This window comes from Stenella coeruleoalba, assembly GCF_951394435.1.
Source record: "Stenella coeruleoalba genome assembly, chromosome: 11".
Taxonomy (NCBI): Eukaryota; Metazoa; Chordata; class Mammalia; order Artiodactyla; family Delphinidae; genus Stenella; species Stenella coeruleoalba.
This window is the reverse complement of record NC_137157.1, coordinates 9,927,180-9,945,024: the sequence shown is the minus strand read 5'-3', so window position 1 is coordinate 9,945,024 and position 17,845 is coordinate 9,927,180. Positions and strand designations below refer to the sequence as shown.

General features: G+C 41.9%; 1 protein-coding gene across 2 annotated transcripts; it reads right to left on the bottom strand.

The window, feature by feature from the left end:
- Nucleotides 1–105: 105 nt before the first annotated feature.
- DDX17 (DEAD-box helicase 17) lies at nucleotides 106–17,041 on the bottom strand. 2 transcript variants are annotated; one of them, XM_079936606.1, is made up of 13 exons: nucleotides 16,667–17,041; nucleotides 12,391–12,541; nucleotides 11,571–11,670; nucleotides 10,604–10,737; nucleotides 10,233–10,298; nucleotides 8,679–8,820; nucleotides 8,144–8,304; nucleotides 7,880–8,052; nucleotides 7,426–7,536; nucleotides 7,232–7,293; nucleotides 5,735–5,794; nucleotides 1,501–1,743; nucleotides 106–661 (listed from the first exon to the last, which is right to left on the bottom strand). In XM_079936606.1, the coding sequence occupies exons 1-13, from the start codon at nucleotides 16,714–16,716 to the stop codon at nucleotides 156–158; spliced, it is 1,959 nt and encodes a 652-aa protein (XP_079792732.1). In that variant the 5' UTR covers nucleotides 16,717–17,041; the 3' UTR covers nucleotides 106–155. The 2 variants fall into 2 exon arrangements, with proteins under 2 accessions (XP_079792732.1, XP_079792733.1); XM_079936607.1 differs by having other exon boundaries at nucleotides 1,507–1,743.
- Nucleotides 17,042–17,845: the final 804 nt, after the last annotated feature.

The following is a 17,845-nucleotide window of genomic DNA, read 5'->3' as shown; positions in this document are numbered from 1 at the left end:
GAATTCTAACTAATCTGCATGAAAGACAAATCACAATGGTTGGGAAAAAAAATTAAAAAAGAAAAAGAAAGAAAAAGGGAAGAAGAAAAAAAGGAAAAGATAGCGTTCCTTTAAATGTAGTCAAGTCTGCACAAGTCACTACCACCTGAGTGGCTTCATTTACGTGAAGGAGGAGGGGGAGGAGGAGGGGGTGGGTACTGGTAGGCAGTCTGCCCCATGTAACCTATCATATTGGTAGCTCCCGGAGGCTGTGCAAACTGTTGTGACATCAGTGGCTGTGGCTGCTGCCCAGACCGGCCCATCCCACTAAACTGCTGGCTAGAGCTCTGTGAACTTCTCCCAGTTGAGGTGGTGCTACTGGCCCCATAAGTGCCAGCACCATATTCTTGGGCTGTGTAACCACTTGTGCCATAAGCAGCTGCCCCATAGGTGCCTTGACCATAGGTGTATTGGCCTGCTTGTGCTCCAAAGGCAGAATTTGGACTTCCATAGCCACTACCGTTAGCATAACCGGCTCTATCGGTTTCACCACGATCCCGATAGCTTGCAGAGTCTCTCCGGCCACCATCTTTGACCCCTCGAAGCCTCCGGTCACACTCATCCTGATACATCAGATTGGGATTGTTGGCTGAAGAAGTGGTCCGGTATCGAGAACGACCTCCTGATGAGGACACAAGGAATTTTCAATACTACATATATGATCCAAACATAACCCCATGTAAAAATGCTACTCAGTACAAAAGTATTCAATATTCTTTCTTGATCTTTAATTAAGCGCTAGGCCAGCTTCCAAATCAGCACTTTATACTCAAAAGAACGGTAAACATTATTAAAGGATATTCAACTTCTCACCTTTTAGGCCCTTTCTTTATTTGAGGATTACCAAGAAACAGACTCTTCAAAATGTAAGAAAAATGGTAAGGACGGTTTAAAAAACAAAAAAAGGCATGCAGCTAAGTTCATACGACCACGAAGGGATCCTCTACTAGTGCACACTGGTTCTCAAATGTTGCTTCGCACACCTAACTGCATCAGAATCATCTCACAAGTTTTAGGGGAAAAGTTCAGGTTTCTAGTTCAATTCCAAACCCACTTAAAAAAAAAAACAACTGCATTTTAAAAACCTCGAAGGGAATTCTGATGTAAAGCTTCAACATACAGCAAGTGGGGGGGAAACATCCTATCAAACCTATCAAACTTGTAGGCAGGAAACCCAGATACTACTATATTTTGCAACTGTCCAATTCAGATCCAGTAACTATGCCTGTCTCTACTACCACGAAATGGTATAAAATTACTGATTTCTCCATATGGAAAACCAAAAACCTAACACACTACTAAGGCTATGACAGACTCCCAAACTTCGTATTGTCTTACTTAGAAGAGATTATGAAAAATTATTAAGCAACATACATTAACCTTCACTGGCTTAAAGAAACAAGGCACAATGAACACACAAAAATGATACCTTGGCAGTACCTGGAAAACTCCAGGACTTACCCTTACCCCCTCCTCCGCCGCCTCCTCTGTGGTCCACCAGCTGCATCAGTTTTGGATTGATAGCCTGATTAGCCTCTTCCAGCACTTTGATCAACTCTCTGGCCTGCTTTAGGTTCCCTGGGGTGAAGAAGGTATAGGCGGTGCCCTTGTTGGTGCTACGGGCTGTTCGGCCAATACGGTGCACATAATCCTCTGAACTGTTTGGATAGTCATAGTTGATCACAAACTTGACATCTTCCACATCTTCAAAGCCAATGATGAGTCAGTGTGTAGGTTGATGTGGCAGGGAAAGAGAAGGTAAAGGACATGCCAACAACAGGTGGGAAGCACGAATGCAGATGACAGCAAGAGGAGAGAAGATTAAGTTAGTAACCACTCTGAACAGGAACAAAAAAAGACTCATCCCAACAGAGTAAAAGAGGATTAATGATGCTTGAGACATGCAGAGGAAGCAGCATCCTTATCAGCTGTAAAATCCTAAGGAAATCCCATTCAACCATCCAAACTCCTGCCTCTTCTGTATCTTAAGCAATATACTGACAGGAGTTGTACCAAATTCCAGTTCCATCCTTTTCAAAACTGGAATGTAGAAAGTGGTACCATCATTAAGCTACAAGGCCAAATCACTTCTACTCTGTTGGGAGAAGCCTGGCAAAATCTACCAGTAATATAACAAACTTACCTTTAAACCAGTCACAGAGCAAAATGAAAAGAAAACAAAACAAAAACAAAAACAAAAACTTCATATACTTTATTACTACATTTCCATGGAGACTTAAGATATTTAGATTAAAAATTTTTTGCTTATATTAAAAAAAAAACAAAACTGATCAGAGCCAAAGTTAAATACACACTTATTTTCCTTTGCAGAAATATCCAAATTACCTTTCCTCTTTCAATTACCACAAGAGCACATTACACTAAAATTTCACTGTACTACCAAACCCAGCTCTGCCAAATGAGGTTTTTTTCTCAACTCAAGGTTACTTCAACTCAGTCCTTGCTTCAATTATCAAAGATTGTCTATGTAACCTGGAGAATTAAACAGCCAAAGAGTGTGGGAAAAACCATGAAACCTTGAGACACAAGTTTAATGTTCTGTCCACTGCTGGGAACTGGATTGAATAACCTCCTAAAGCTTAAAGTATGTAAATGTTAGTGTAATGCTTTCAGCTAAATGTATATTTTTACCTACTTAAACAAACAAATTTAAGAATATAACAAAGAATCCTAATGTTTTGTGGAAAAAATCTGCATTTTACAAAGAATATTCAGAAAATATCCTAGATAAAACACAGATTTTTGTGATATAAATAATTAAAAAACATTCTCTGTTTGTTACCAGACCGATGCACACTCCCTCCTCCTTTGGGAAACCGCTGCAGCCGATCCCGTCTCTTTGCCTTTTATTTTTGGCGGCCTCCTTTCGAAAACTCCGCCTTCTGACACGGGACCACTGGAGCGCGGGGAGCATGCATCAAGGGTCCGTGGCAGTGAGAAGTCCCCACACACGCTCGCTCTGTGAACTGGCTTAGATGCTTCTCTGTAGCCCCATTTGGTTGCCAAGCGCCGGAGAACCTGGGTTCGGGTAAAAATTTCAGGTCCTCCAACGCCTCCCCCAAGGATAATTGGGGTGATTGTAGAAAAAAATAATTAATAAAAAAAATGTAAGTTACATCCAAAGGGTCAGACTGCATCTATTGCCCAGACTGGATTAATTTCAGGGGGAAAGGGGAGATGATTTAAAAAAAAAAAAAATTCAGCTGTTGTTAAAGGGCCTGTGAAGAAAGGGGCATTATGTCTGTTTCTTATTACAATAAAGGCTCCTCAGTCTTTACTGACCCCTAAAGTCCTGAAATCACACCAGAAAGACGAGAAGGCACTTATCACAGGGGGCAGCGTGAGTCTCCGGCTAGGGTCGTTGAGGTAACAAAGGGAAAACAAAAATTTACAGGGCCAGGATGGATGTGAGACGGGGGGAATGGGGAATTATGCTCCATGACCACATCTTCAGGGCTAGGATAATGCTCCTTACTCACTCCCACTGTGTATGACCACAGGCAGCAGAGCAGGTTGAATTACTGCACTGGATGCACAGATGTGTGCTTTCCTAGCAGAAAGCACTGGGGACTGGAGTCAACAGTTCAGCTATCAACACTTGGGAATACTTCTGGAAGGGTTCAATAGTGGGCAGACATAGTGCAAGTTCTTCATGCTAGAAAGGTGTCTTGCGTGTGCACAGATAAAGCTGGCTGAGGGCACATAAGAGCAAGCGCAGAATTTGTTTCTCTCCAGTCTAGTCTAGCCTGCCCTGATGTTATTTGTGCACTGTCACAATATTACCTTGGTGTCTTTAGAGGAAGATGCTGTTGCAGGGTAAGAAATCAAAAAGTTAATGTTTTGGCCAGCTGCCCAGGATAAGAACTTTTTGTCTGACAAGCCCTATGACATGGCCTGAATCTCCAATCACTAATTGGGAGGGGCTGAGACTAGTCAATAGGCTCATCTAGAGCTGCTTCGGGCCAATGTAGATTTGCCTCGGCCATGTACTGAGTGATCTGCAGCTGCTATCAAAGCTTCTGTTAAAAAACAAAACAAAATCAATTCAATACTTTTAGTTTAACAGTGTGTAGTTTAAACAAAAAAAGGAAAAATAAAAAATATCCCACTGGAAAGGGAATAAACAGTGGTTTCCGGAGGATGACTATTATAAAATTATGGGAATCGAAGAACTTACCTGAAGGGAACATTTAAGAGGCCATCGCTCGACAGGAAGTGAAAAAAGGCCTGGTGACTCAGCTGAAAATTGCACCCCTGTCTAATGAGGTAGAAGCCTTCACTTTCCAGGATCTTGTAGGACCTTGGTCAGCATTCTGCCATTTTGGTGGGTTTTCCCCTTCCTTTTGATTTTTTACAAGGCAGCAAACAAAGGGGCCCAAAACAAGCACTGATGCTGAGTAACAAGAAACAGACTCAGATACCTTCCCTCTCCCCTCTCTTGGATGAGTGGGGGTGGGACGAAGAGTCTATAAGTTATTCTAATGGCAGCCAATTGATTTGGTTTAGAAATGCAGGGGGACATGGAACAAATATTTTAAATTGTCTAGGCAAGATGCACAAAGAAGCTACCAGCACATAGCAAGCCTGTTTAAAAACCACCATCACTGAAAGCTTTTATGTAAACTGCTTTCAGGCCTCAGCCTCTTCTCCCAACAGGTCCAAGTTCTAACCGCACAGATCCAGACATGACCTCAGAGGGCAGAGACAATTTTTCAGTCATGGCTGCAAGTCACCACCTCTGAAGGAGGGAATGATGAGTGCAATGTTTAAAAAGCCTTCATTACTTTTGTATTCCAGTTTGAATACTTGCTCTCTTTATGTTGAATATCATAGGGAATATGGTGCTTCTCGCCTTCCTGGGCAAGAAATTAGTATCTGTCAAGAATTTAAAAATATCTTTGTGACAGAAATACTCTATCATTTTTAAAAATATAATAAGTTTTGAGTTACACCTGTTTTTCTCAGAATAATGGGCTAAAGTACCACAAAATATCTCTGAATACCTTAAATCGTAATGGGTTGAAAACTCCAGAACATCAACTTCAAATTAAGTTCTTCAATCGGAAGACAGCGCATCGATGATATGAGTATGGGTGGGAGGAGGGGATAACTGAGTGCTCATGATAGTTTTACTTCAGTAAATTAAATTGGGCAATGCAGATTTAATTGCTGAAAGATATCATATCTATAGATTTACTAAATCCCAAGAATATATTAGCACTTATGGAATTGGACATCTGCAGATAGATTGGTAAAGGGGAAAAAAATAACTGAAGAAACTAGCTTCTAATAGCTAGGTTCAATTGGGCTCATTTTATTCACCCAGAATATAGAATAAAACCAGGAAGAAGTTGAGCTGTGCAAATGAACGTCTCCTCTCCCTCTACCGGTTTAAACAGTCATGCCTAGGCCTTGCTGCAGACCAAAGCCTGTTTGTTAGGAGCAGGAAGAGACTTTGAAAATAAAAGGAAAAAAACCCCCCAAAACAAACAAAAAACCCACCAAGGTTAAAAAAAATCATGGGGGGAAGGGGAATCACGTACTTTGTATGTAATTCTTCTCTTTTAAATATTTATCTAAACACACGTATATGCAACTCTAATGTGAAAAGACAAGCAAATCTTTTAACCAAAAGATACATATACCATTGACAGAGACACCTATCTATACAAACCTAGCCCACGGGAGGCTACATCTGTGGCAATGAGAATGGGAGCCTTTCCAGAACGGAACTCTGCAAAACAAGGATAGTACCATGAAAGCAAGTTATAAAATTAAGGCTACACCGTGATATATCTTAAAAAATGACCAAATAAACATTCCCAGCTATCTGGCCTTCTTACCCTATCATATTAAAACTTCAAGTAATGGTGTAAGAACACACCAAGCTCTTTTAAATTTAAAGATAATAGTAATTCTTTTGAAAAAGTTTATTATACTCACCTTTAGCACAGGAGCAATAGATCAAAAAATTTACCTCTAATAATGAAATACCATTAAAACGGTGTGGCAATGTGTAACAGAATTAACATGAGGTGGAAATTTTCTTCCCTTAAATTATGACAGCAAAGTTGTCTCCCAAATAAAACACCACCAAAAGTGGGGGTGGGGGAGGGGGTATGAAAAGGGAGGAAGTTTAAAAGATGTGGAATGGGGCTTCCCTGGTGGCACAGTGGTTGAGAGTCTGCCTGCCGATGCAGGGGACATGGGTTCGTGCCCCGGTCTGGGAGGATCCCACGTGCCGCGGAGCCGCTGGGCCCGTAAGCCATGGCCGCTGAGCCTGCGCGTCCGGAGCCTGTGCTCCGCAACGGGAGAGGCCACAGCAGTAAGAGGCCAGCGTACCACCAAAAAAAAAAAAAAAAAAGACGTGGAATGAAAGGAGAAACCATTAACTTTGCCCTGTGAAATAACAGAATATATATACTAGTCTCTGCCCTCAGTTCCTGGCACAGAGCTCCTAAAACCCTTGTAAAACAGGGATGCTAGGAGAATCTTTTATTCTAATACTTAAGTCTTTGACCCTGGTCCCTGAACAAGAGTTCCTAAACAAGAACAAGACAGGAATCTTTGTTCTAGTGAAAAGACACTTGATGGGCTCCAGAATAGCTCCTGGATGGATGCTGTTCACCAGAAAGACCAAGCCATGATCAGAGAAGCTTGGAACTTTGAGCCCCACTCTGAAGAGGAGAGGAGAGGAGAGGGAGACTGAGTTAACGTGATGAAGCCTCTATTAAAAGCCCACAAGTATGGGATGTGGGGAGCTTTCAGGCTGGTGTACATATCTATAAAGACAAGACCTCATTAGATAAAGGGTGGTCTAAGTGGTGAAAAAGTGGTGTAAAGAGCCAGCACTAATGACCTTGAAGTATGGTGATGACAAAAATGCCCCCAATATTCAATTAACTAGAGCAGAGCTAGGCAAACCCTGGTCTTTGGGTCAAATCTGGCACAATGCCTATTTTTGCAAATAAAGTTTTGCTGGAACACAGCCAGGCTATCTCTTTACATAATGCCTATGGCCATTTTTGTGCTACAACAGCAGAGTTTAACAGTTGTGACACAAAACACTATACAGTCTGCAAAGCCGAAAATATTTACTACCTGGCTCTTTACAGAAAGTGTGCCAATCCCTGAAACAGAGTGTAAGAACAATGCTTAGTTTTGAACTCACCATTAAGTACCCAATCTCTTTCTGGTTGACTCTTGTCTCCATGGATACACATAGCTGGCCAACTGTCAGAAGAAAAGAGCAAAGTACATGTTTGGCATTGCTGAAATATTATACAACATTCACAACACCAATTTAGAAATTCCTACTGAACTATAAAATCTGAGGCAAATTAATTACCTCAGTGCTGCACTCACCCATCTCTGCGCATCCTTCGAGTGAGGTCATCACAGCGTCTTTTCGTCTCTACAAATATTATTGTCTTATTTTCCTTTTCAGCCATTATTTCCTCCATGAGTTGGATCAACCTGAAAACAAGACCAAACAATTCAGTCATCCAGAGAAGACCCCCTACACATCACGCAGAAGCTATCTTTGCATTATCAACCCTCCAAAGCTTTAGTACTTTCTTTTCAAATTACTTTCTCTATAGCTGGTAATTATCAGAACTGGGATTCAAATCCAAGGATCCAGAATCCTTGCCTTTAACCACAAGCTCTGATGAATAATATAAAGAATGGATTGTTGGAAAGCTAGCAATGCTTTTAATGTTTTCAAGCCTAAAACATACTGGCGTCTATAACACTTTAGTTTTGGAGGATTATTAGGAAAGGTTTATCAGCATCATCAAAACAGTGAAATCTTTCATACTTGTGGTCTTTTTCACTTTCCATGCAGACATCCACAATCTGGAGGATGTTGTGGTTGGCACTCAACTCCAGATTGCCTACGTTGATCTGGGTGTAATCACGAAGGAAATCCTCTGCAAGCTGTCTTACTTCTTTTGGCCAGGTTGCACTCCACATTAATGTCTGCCTATCAGGCTATCCGGAAAGGAATGGAAAGGCTTTCTTTTAGATTAAGTAACTACTACAGGCAAAGGGTATAAGACAACGAATTATCAGCTTTACACACCCTGATTTGGTCAACAATTTTACGAATCTGGGGTTCAAAGCCCATGTCAAGCATTCTGTCAGCCTCATCCAGTACAAGGTAAGTACATCGGCGAAGATTTGTCTTTCCTGACTCCAGGAAATCTATCAGGCGGCCAGGAGTAGCTATACAGATCTCGACACCTGTAAAACAAATCCAAAGATCTATCCAACTAAGAATTCTTTACACACTGTTCAAGCCTCAGCAAACTAAGAAGCACCAACTCTGGTGGTTGTACCCAGTGCTGCAGAGCACTAACTAAATTTTAACACAGTGCCTGGAAAAGCATGATGTAACAAAAATTTATGTATAATCATCCGAACCTCGACAAAGTTTAAGTCTAGTCACACTGAACTTCCCTAAAATAGCATTTTAACCATATTTGAGAATTGCTAAGCTGCTGAAATACTCATCTCCCCCCACCAACCAGAATCCAGTTTTCTTCTTCAATTTCACTTACAGAAATTGGTAAAATGAGAGAAACTAATAATTCTTAAACACTAATTTTTTAAATTACCTCTCTCCAAGTCTCGAATCTGGGGACCTTTAGGAGCACCTCCATAAATGCAAGTGCTCTTCAATCTAGAACATTTGCCATAGTCATCAGCCACCTGCTGTACCTGCTGGGCAAGCTCTCTGGTAGGAGCCAGAACTAGACACTAAAACAAACAAACAAACAAATCACTTGAGACACCTATCTCAAGTTTAAGGAGGAAAAGAAAAGTACAAAAAGGTTATTTAATTCTCTATTGTTTAATTTGGTACTTTCAAGTTTGTGATGGGGTGAGGAGTTGGGAAGGCAGGGGGTCTAAGACAGTGCACTGGAGTGTGGCAAAAATTATGAGAACTAATACTTGGCATGTGGTATGATGGTTGACTTTTGACACATGATTCATTACCGTTATGTGTGCTATGTAAGTAGATTTACAGACTGTATTACCTAGTTTTAACTAAACAACTCACAAAATGAGTAAGTAGCTATAAAATATTCCTGCAAAACCATGGATTAAATATTAGAAACAAACTGGGAGATTGGGATTGACATATATACACTAATATGTATGAAATAGATAACTAATGAGAACCTGCTGTATAGCACAGGGAACTCCACTTCGCTGTACAGTAGAAACTAACACAGCATTGTAAATCAACTGTATCCCAATTAAAGAAAAAAAAAAAAGAAACAGATGAACAGGAAATGAGCAAAGCTGACACTTTTCTGACATCAAGTTTAAGCTCTTAGCCAGGCACATTAGACAAAAACAAGGATGACTTATACACAACGTGACAAGAAGTTGGCCAAAAAATACAAAATTAAGACACTTTGAAACAGGTATCATATATACTGTTAACAATGGCTCTCACTCGGTGTACTGATCCATTAGACATTAACTAATGACAATAAAGCTAACTCTATTAGCCATATGGAATACATTACATATTATGTTAATGAAAGGTAATGCGTTATTTCTTGTTGTGAATACACTGAGACATACTATAATAATGTATTCATAAACATATAGTGAGTGCAAGCTCTATTAAAAAAAAAGTTAAGAATGTACATTCAAAATGTTTGAAGACCACTACTGAAATCTTACAGTAAATAGCATAAATGAAAATGATCAAACAAGAAAATCATGCTGCTCTGTAAACATTTACAGACGCATCACTTAACCATAGAGAATACACATCCGAAACCCGACTCAGCCACAGGGCAAGGATCTCATTTCATACTTTTTTATCCCTCATAGCATCAATGAGCAATTAAGAATTGCACTTGAATTTAATGCAGAGTAAATGCCTCTATATGAAGGTAATGGGCATAACTGGTAAAAGTACGAGTAGTTCAAATTCAAGCTCAGCCATTTAATTCCTATATGACCCTGGGCAAGTCATTTAATTGCACTGTGTCTAAAATTTATCAGTAAGATAGACATAATCTCTCTTCCGGATACAGAAGGTAGGGTTGAGAATGAAATCTGAGAACATATGTAAAGCACAGTGCCTGAAACACAATAATCATTAAGTTGTAGTCATTCTTAGAAGTATAAACAAACTGAAACACACTTACAATTGGGCCATCTCCTCTTTCCAAGTAAGGCTGGTGGTTAATATGAACAATAGCAGGCAGCAAATACTGGGGTGGGGGGAAAGAAGGACAGTGTTATACCAAAACTAAGCCATTATATTAATTGTTCTAAATTATCACAGTAATTGATAATGCCTAAGTAACTAGGAAAGGGAAAACAGAACTCACAACTGTTACACACATGTGCAATGTATATTTGAACACAAAATGCTTCCACATATTTCAGATAGCTAAAAAAGCTGAAATATTATCCCTATCTGAATTAGAATTTCAAGAATTGAGAACATATGGAGTATTTACAATAGCAAAATAAGTTACCACAATATTAAAAATCTTCCCTTGCTGGTACATACCGCCAATGTCTTCCCAGAGCCAGTCTGAGCAATGCCCACCATATCCCGGCCACTAAGAGCCAAGGGAAATCCCTGGCACTGAATTGGAGTTGGTTCTGTGAAGTGCTGATCCATCAACACATCCATTACGTATTCTGTACGAAAATCGATATTACTACTTTAAGTAAAACTAAGGACCCACAGCCAAAAGAAATTTAAAAAACTGTTAAGCTCATTGAAGGGAGGATTTACCCAGCTTTACATCTCTCCAAGTATTGTTTTTTTCTTCAGTACTGAATCTTTGACCTGTTACTTACTACTTCTCAAGAAGGCTACTGTCACAGCCATCTACCCTTACCCTCGAAAACTTGAAAACCACTGCTCTGAAGTATTTAACATGGTAATGACTACCATGGTACATGGTAGTCACTTATTGTTTATCTAATTCAAATTTTAACCAGCTAGAAAGCAATTTCATTTTGCTGTTTTCTAAAAAGTAGAGGCAAAATCCCAGGGAAAGATGGGGGAAAAAAGCAAAAAACCCAAAAAGTTCTAAGCAGAGAACACATGAGCATTAAAAATAAAACAAAACAAGGCTTCCCTGATGGCACAGTGGTTGAGAGTCCACCTGTCGATGCAGGGGACGCAGGTTTGTGCCCCGCTCCGGGAACATCCCCCATGCCGCGGAGCGGCTGGGCCCCTGAGCCATGGCCGCTGAGCCTGCGCGTCCAGAGCCTGTGCTCCGCAACGGGAGAGGCCACTGCAGTGAGAGGCCGCGTACCGCAAAAAAAATAATAAAAACAAAACAAAAACCCAAAACCACAAACACACACACACAAACAAAAACCCCCAAAAACCTTTGTGAAAGGTTTCTACTTATCTTTTCAACAAAATCCTGAGCCTGGGTCAAAACCTTTAAATAACCTATGACCACACTGACTGTTCAAGCTAAATTAACAAATAAGATACTGGATTGAAAAACACTTACGTGGGAAGTTAGCATGATGGAAGGCAAACACAGGTTTAGGACAAACATCGCCTCCTCTCACTGTAATCTCTTTCTTTCGGCGTAGTTCATCAACCTCATACTATGTAAGACAACAAAGTAAGACAAATCAGTAAACAAGTTATTCTAAACATGCAAAACTTTATGTTCCAATACAGCAGAACAATTATCATCAAATCCACAATTACATTGGAAAATATGTATAACACTTCTTATAGTGCTTTCATATGTGTTCAGCTTCATCCAACTCTGAGTCAATGAGGCAGGTTAGCAACCGTTCCATTTTCCACGAGAAAACAGTTACTCAGAAAGATTAGTAAACTGCCCAAGGCCAGAAGTAGGAAGAGGGAGAAAATGTGGAACTTAGGACCAAGTGCTCTTTCCTTACACTTTCTTCTGAACAAGTTACCATGTCATGCGTAAAGTCCAAAATAATCATGAGGTTAAAAATACAAACCCGAGTAAAAGCCAATGTTTTAAATTTTTAATTTACTTCATAGATGAAAAGACATGATACCTCATATACAGCTAAAATCACATAACAAATTGGTTGGAAAATATAACCAACAAATGAGAACCAAGTAATACATTAGGTATTACTGGTTTCTCTTGTATCAGCAATCCTAACAAGAACCAAGGAAAGTACCACCACACTAGACTAAAACATATAACAAAAAACAAAACAAAACACAAAAACATATAACAGCAACGGCTGTATATAAGTATACTCTGGCTAATGTACCTACTTGGTTCATTACTGTATATGAAAAAAAAGTAAATAAATAAAACCCCCCAAACTTACCGGAGTCAGCCTTGCCACTTCTGGATGTTCAACATAAAAATTCTTCTCAAACTTGGGGAGCTCACTCAAATCCCACTTCTTTTTACGTAAACGCTCCCCAGGATTACCAAACTTCTTCGGGGGAAGGCCACCACCACCTCTTGCTCCAAACCTAGAAACACCAACATTTTTAGCTTTTTAGTGTTTTTAAAGCAAAATATCTTAGGTGCCACAAAAACATGTAAAAAGATGGGACTCTTGGGCTTCCCTGGTGGCGCAGTGGTTGAGAGTCCGCCTGCTGATGCAGGGGACATGGGTTCGTGCCCCGGTCCGGGAAGATCCCGCATGTCGCGGAGCAGCTGGGCCCGTGAGCCACGGCCGCTGAGCCTGCGCCTCCGGAGCCTGTGCTCCGCAACGCGAGAGGCTACAACAGTGAGAGGTCTGCGTACCGCAAAAAAAAAAAAAAAAAAAAAAAAAGATGGGACTCTTAAGATACTACCAGCCCCCTCCAAAAAAATATTTACTTGTAAAGTGCTTAAAACAGTATCTGGCATAGTAAACACTCAGTACAAGCTGGCCTAATTGTATTCATTTAACAAATAGTTACTGGGTACCAACTATGTACCAGGTACTGTTTTAAGTGGTGCTAGAGATACTAAAGTGAATAGAAGTCTCTACTCTTATGTAATATTCTGAAATGTAGGTAAGTGAGGACATAAAAGTTTAAATTAGGGCAAAATTGTGTACAGGAAGAAAAACAGTTCAAGTGGCTCCATACTTGGAACGGCTTCTTGAACCCCTTACCCCTTTATACTGTGATGAGCACTCCTTTTGCCTGCTCATCTGCTAAGGAAAACTACTAGGACCCCTAAAAGACTGGTAGGCTAGGCTTCACCTTTAGTTTATGCTAATGAATGGCCAGGGCAAAAATTTATAATCTTTCCTACCACTTTATCTCCACCTTTATCTTCTTTCTCCTTTCTGTTCACAGGCAAATAGTACTATTAACTATAAATTTGCTAAAAGAACCATTAATAAGGCTTATTTAAGGTCTTTAAATCTCTATTTAAAAATCAATCTTTTTGCTTTATCTTTCACAACATACAAGTTCAACTGGAATACAAATGTGGCCATTAGCCGAACTTGATATTCTACTTTTCCTAGAAGAATCCCAACACTAAGATGGTCTTCATTTCTGTATTTCAACCTATTAAGGTGCAGGGCGTTGTCTGATGGACAAATAATATACAGTATGTTTTCTATCCCATTTCCTTACTCCTGAAAATACACTGAATTTAATTTTTTTCCACTCTTAAGTCAATCATATCCTCTTGCAAGTGGTTCCACTTAATAATCAACAGGCAGGGCTTCCCTGGTGGCGCAGTGGTTGAGAGTCCGCCTGCCGATGCAGGGGACACGGGTTCGTGCCCCGGTCCGGGAAGATCCCACTGCCGCGGAGCTGAGCCTGCGCGTCCGGAGCCTGTGCTCCGCAACGGGAGAGGCCACGGCAGTGAGAGGCCCGCGTACCGCAAAAAAAAAAAGAAAAAAAAAAAGGCATAACTTGGCTGATTCCATTTATACTACTGCTGATCAATACCTATGACACCTTCAATATGCCCTCAGGCTTAAGACTGAACAGACCTAAAACTACATGGGTTGACCCCTCCCCCCTCACTTGCAAGTGAAGCAACTAACACAATTTTAAATAAGGTGCTCTACAAATAAAAAAGCCAAGTCATTACATTGTCAGTCTTGCAAAGAATAAAAATGACCCAAGACCAATTTTCAGAGATTGGCTGCCTAATTATATAAATTTATGTGATTCCTAGAAGATGCCATTTCAATGCTGCTGCTGTTGCATTCCAGCGCTACCCAGACCTTAAAATAACGACCTAGAACAGAACTTAGAGCCTTTTCTCTTGTAGAATTTGAGTATATTTGTGCCACCATTTAAAGATGCACATATCCTAACCCCTTGCATACCATGCTGCTCATTTAATGTTTTTACCGAGTATTAAGTTTAATTTGGCTTTGCAATAAATACCAGTTTTGAAGATTTGTACATTAACATGCAAAATCAAGGTAGTTTAAATGTACAATGCACATTTGTACTGCCCGTGTACGTACACTACCTCACTCATTCCCCTTTCAAAACAATAATCCATTTCAGCTCTGTTCAGTTCAGGACAAACAGCAGCAATTCAAATAACACAGGAAATTTCATAGTAAAGGTAGAATCAGGGCACAGACCACATTAAAGAGTGCCATTTTGTTTGAAATGAATTATTTCTAAAGTCTTTTTTAATGTCATCTGACACTTAAGAGTCAATATGGGTGGGGTAAACTAAGAATGGATCAGTAATTCACTTTTTCCTCTTTTCAAATAATGAACTTTTATTATTAAAGCATATATACAGTAAGATATTAAACCAAACACCCACGGTAAAAAAAACCCACCATTATCAGTACCTTGGTAGCCTCCATGTGCCTATTTCAAGTTTACAATCCCCATCATAACTAGTACCTCGAATTTTAACCATTGCGTTGTTTTTTGGTCTTGTCCTATTTGTTAGTGTCCTTATATGTTATTCTTCTAGCACAACTTGTTTTACTTAACATTATATTTGTGAATCATCCAATCATCCATGTTGATACAAGTTTTTCTTTTTCACTGCTGTACTGCAGTCTTATTGCACTTTAGTTTATGCTAATGAATTTATCCAGACATTTGAGCTGTTCCTAATACTGTCATGAACAACACTGTTATAAACATGGATACCGGGGTAGGTGTACAGGGTCTCTCTAGGCCTAAGAGTCTAGGGTATAAAGCTTAAGAGAGGAATTCTGGGTCATCTTCATTTTACTACATAACATTAAGTTCTTTTTCCTAAGTGGTTGTACTGAAATTCACTTCTAAATTTAGCTATACTGTGAAACACTAAGCAAACATTTCCACTTACAGCCCTCCGACTTTAACGCTAAAATCAAATATTTTCCTTCATAACAAGGTATAAGTAAAAGCAATCCTTTTTAGTTAGTAAATTAAGAGATAATTGAAGAGCTTGTGACTAGAAGGTCTGGTACTTGTGTATCTGAACCACAAGACAAAAATGTTTGAGAAAATAGCATTAACAGAATGCCTACTACAGAGAGACAATTACACACAGTATCTCAATTCTGGAGAACAATGCAAAGGCAATTACTATCCCCATCTTCAGATGAGAAAATCGGCTCACAAAGGTTCAGGATCTTGCCCAATGTCACCCACACTCATATATACATTAAGAAGTGGCGTCACATAAACTTTTTATGCATAGATAAAACTTTTATTACAAAAGAGTAAACAGCATAAGTCAACACGGATCTCTAAAGCAACTTTTTCCTTTAACGGTGTAGGGGGGGACACATTAAGACTTGTATCTCAGTATCTGGGAGGACTCCAGGTTTAACCCTGTTAACTTCCAACCCAATAACCGTGGCATTACAACATCAAAAATTTTCAAGCTAGGCCGAGAAGTTAATGCTTCAGTCCAATTAGAGAAGGAAAAAAAAAAAAAGACTGAAACATTAAAAAAAACCAAAACCCTGTAATAACGACCAAACCAAAAACTCCCTCCCCCCAAACGACCATTTAGAGGGCAAGTAATCCCATCGCTTTGCATTTCAATGTGCTTCCATCGAATTATTTTAAAATACGACTAAAGGTAATTTTTAAATATTTTAAAGACTACCAGTCAGCCTCTTAGTCTCTAGTTTCAAGCCAGGTTTCCAGTTCCATGAACAGGGAAGCCATTTCGCGTAAAAGATTTTCCCAGGCTGAACTCGGAGACCTCATCCTCTTCTCTCAGCAAGAACATCCGAGTTTCACGGATGAACACTAGGCCTGGAGAGATCAAATGACTTGCTCAAATCGGCCGGGCTCGAAAGCCGGGAAACGAAGGAGGCCCGGGCCGAGTTGGCGGCGGCCAGGCCTCCCCTCCTGCTCCCCGCGGGGCTGAGGCCGGGCCGCGCCGCGCCACGACGACCGTCCGCAAGCAGGGGCTGGGGCGTCGCCAAGCCGCCGCCCCCCCTGCCGGGTCACCAGTGACCCGGGGGCCCAGGCCCACCCAGAGGCCCGCGCTCTAAACCGATATTACGTCCCGGGTCGCCTCGCCTCCCACAGTTGGGAGCGTCGCTCCCACGCTCGCAGTCAGCTCTAAAGTCTTCCGCTCGACCGCAGACTGCGGTCTCCTCAGGAAGCAACCTCCTCCCCGCCCCGCGGGCTCACAAGGCCTTTCCTCTCCTCCTCCCCCCTTACCCTCCACGGTCACGATCCCGGTCCCGGTCCCCAAAGCCGCCTCCGCGCATGGTCCCAAATGGATAGAGATCTGGGAGCGGGGCACGGATGGCCGGGCTCGGGAGGGCCTGCGGCTCCGGTCTAGTGACGACCGATGGCGGCGGCGCCTCCGCTGTTGGGGCGGCGGCAGGCGCGGCGCTTTCTCGCTCCGACGCGCTGTCTCCCGTCGCAGACGCCACCGTCGCCGCCTCTCTCGTCGGAGACGGGAGCAAAACACAGAGAATCGGGGTTACAGAAGCAGTGGGTAGGTTTGGCTACGCTCAAACCCGGCAGTGCCGCGGTTTAGGCGTCTCCTTCCTTCCCAGCGACTGCACAAAATGGCGGCCGACGCTGAGACGGCTCCAGCTTAACGCTACGTACGCCGGAGACGATACGTAAACAGCGTCGCGGAATAGCTCGCGGGCTTCGCAGAGTACTACGGGTATTCTTGGAAGCATTTTACGTCAGTTGCGGAGGCGGGCGCACTTTGCGGTCGGGAGCCAAAAAACAAAGTACGGATCAGGCGTAGAGTTCTCGCACCACCTGAACCAGAACTAGGGGTAGGGAGGGGAGGGGGACAGCGACGTAACATTCTTTGCGTCGTTAGCCGGCCCACTATTGCGAAGATGCGCTGTGTGCGTAACGCATTCTGTTTAGAGAATAGAGGATTTTGCCGGGTTCCGACACGGGACGGAACACTGGCCTGCTTGTGTAAGTTGCCTTGCAGAGACAATAACTGTCCTCCATATTGAAGGCGTCAAGTTTCAGGGTCTCCAGGTGCCAAACGCCCACGAGCGTCTTCAGGGTCCCTGGCTGGCTCCCCAAGATGGTCCTATCAGCCATCTGGCCCCGGCGCCCTGGGCCTTGCGGGTCTGGCCGCGCGCCCCGGCGCCATTTCCTATCGGTTGCCTCTCGCTGTGCTGTCGCCGGCGGCCATGATGGATGTCCCTTGTCGGTTCTTACGGGAGTTGGTCAGGCGCCGACGTCCCAGCTGAGTTAGATCACTCTCTGCTACGCTTGGTTCACACTGGAGTGCATTTTCTGAACAGAATATTTACACTGTCCCCGGCTGAGCACATTTAGCTAACAAAGAACCGAAATGTGGGTGGAGACCTTCTTAAGGTAGACGCTGAGGCCCCTTGGCCGCCATTAAATGGCGCT

What these genes read in the sequence shown, in the direction of transcription:
- DDX17 (XM_079936606.1), bottom strand. Translation starts at nt 16,716, where the DNA reads ATGCGCGGAGGCGGCTTTGGGGACCGGGACCGGGATCGTGACCGTGGA. An exon ending in GAAAGTGAAAAAGACCACAA is followed by an intron (nt 7,537 to 7,879) that starts GTATGAAAGATT and finishes TCTTGTTTTCAG; the next exon opens with GTTGATCCAACTCATGGAGG. An exon ending in AAGAGATTGGGTACTTAATG is followed by an intron (nt 5,795 to 7,231) that starts GTGAGTTCAAAA and finishes CTTGTTTTGCAG; the next exon opens with AGTTCCGTTCTGGAAAGGCT.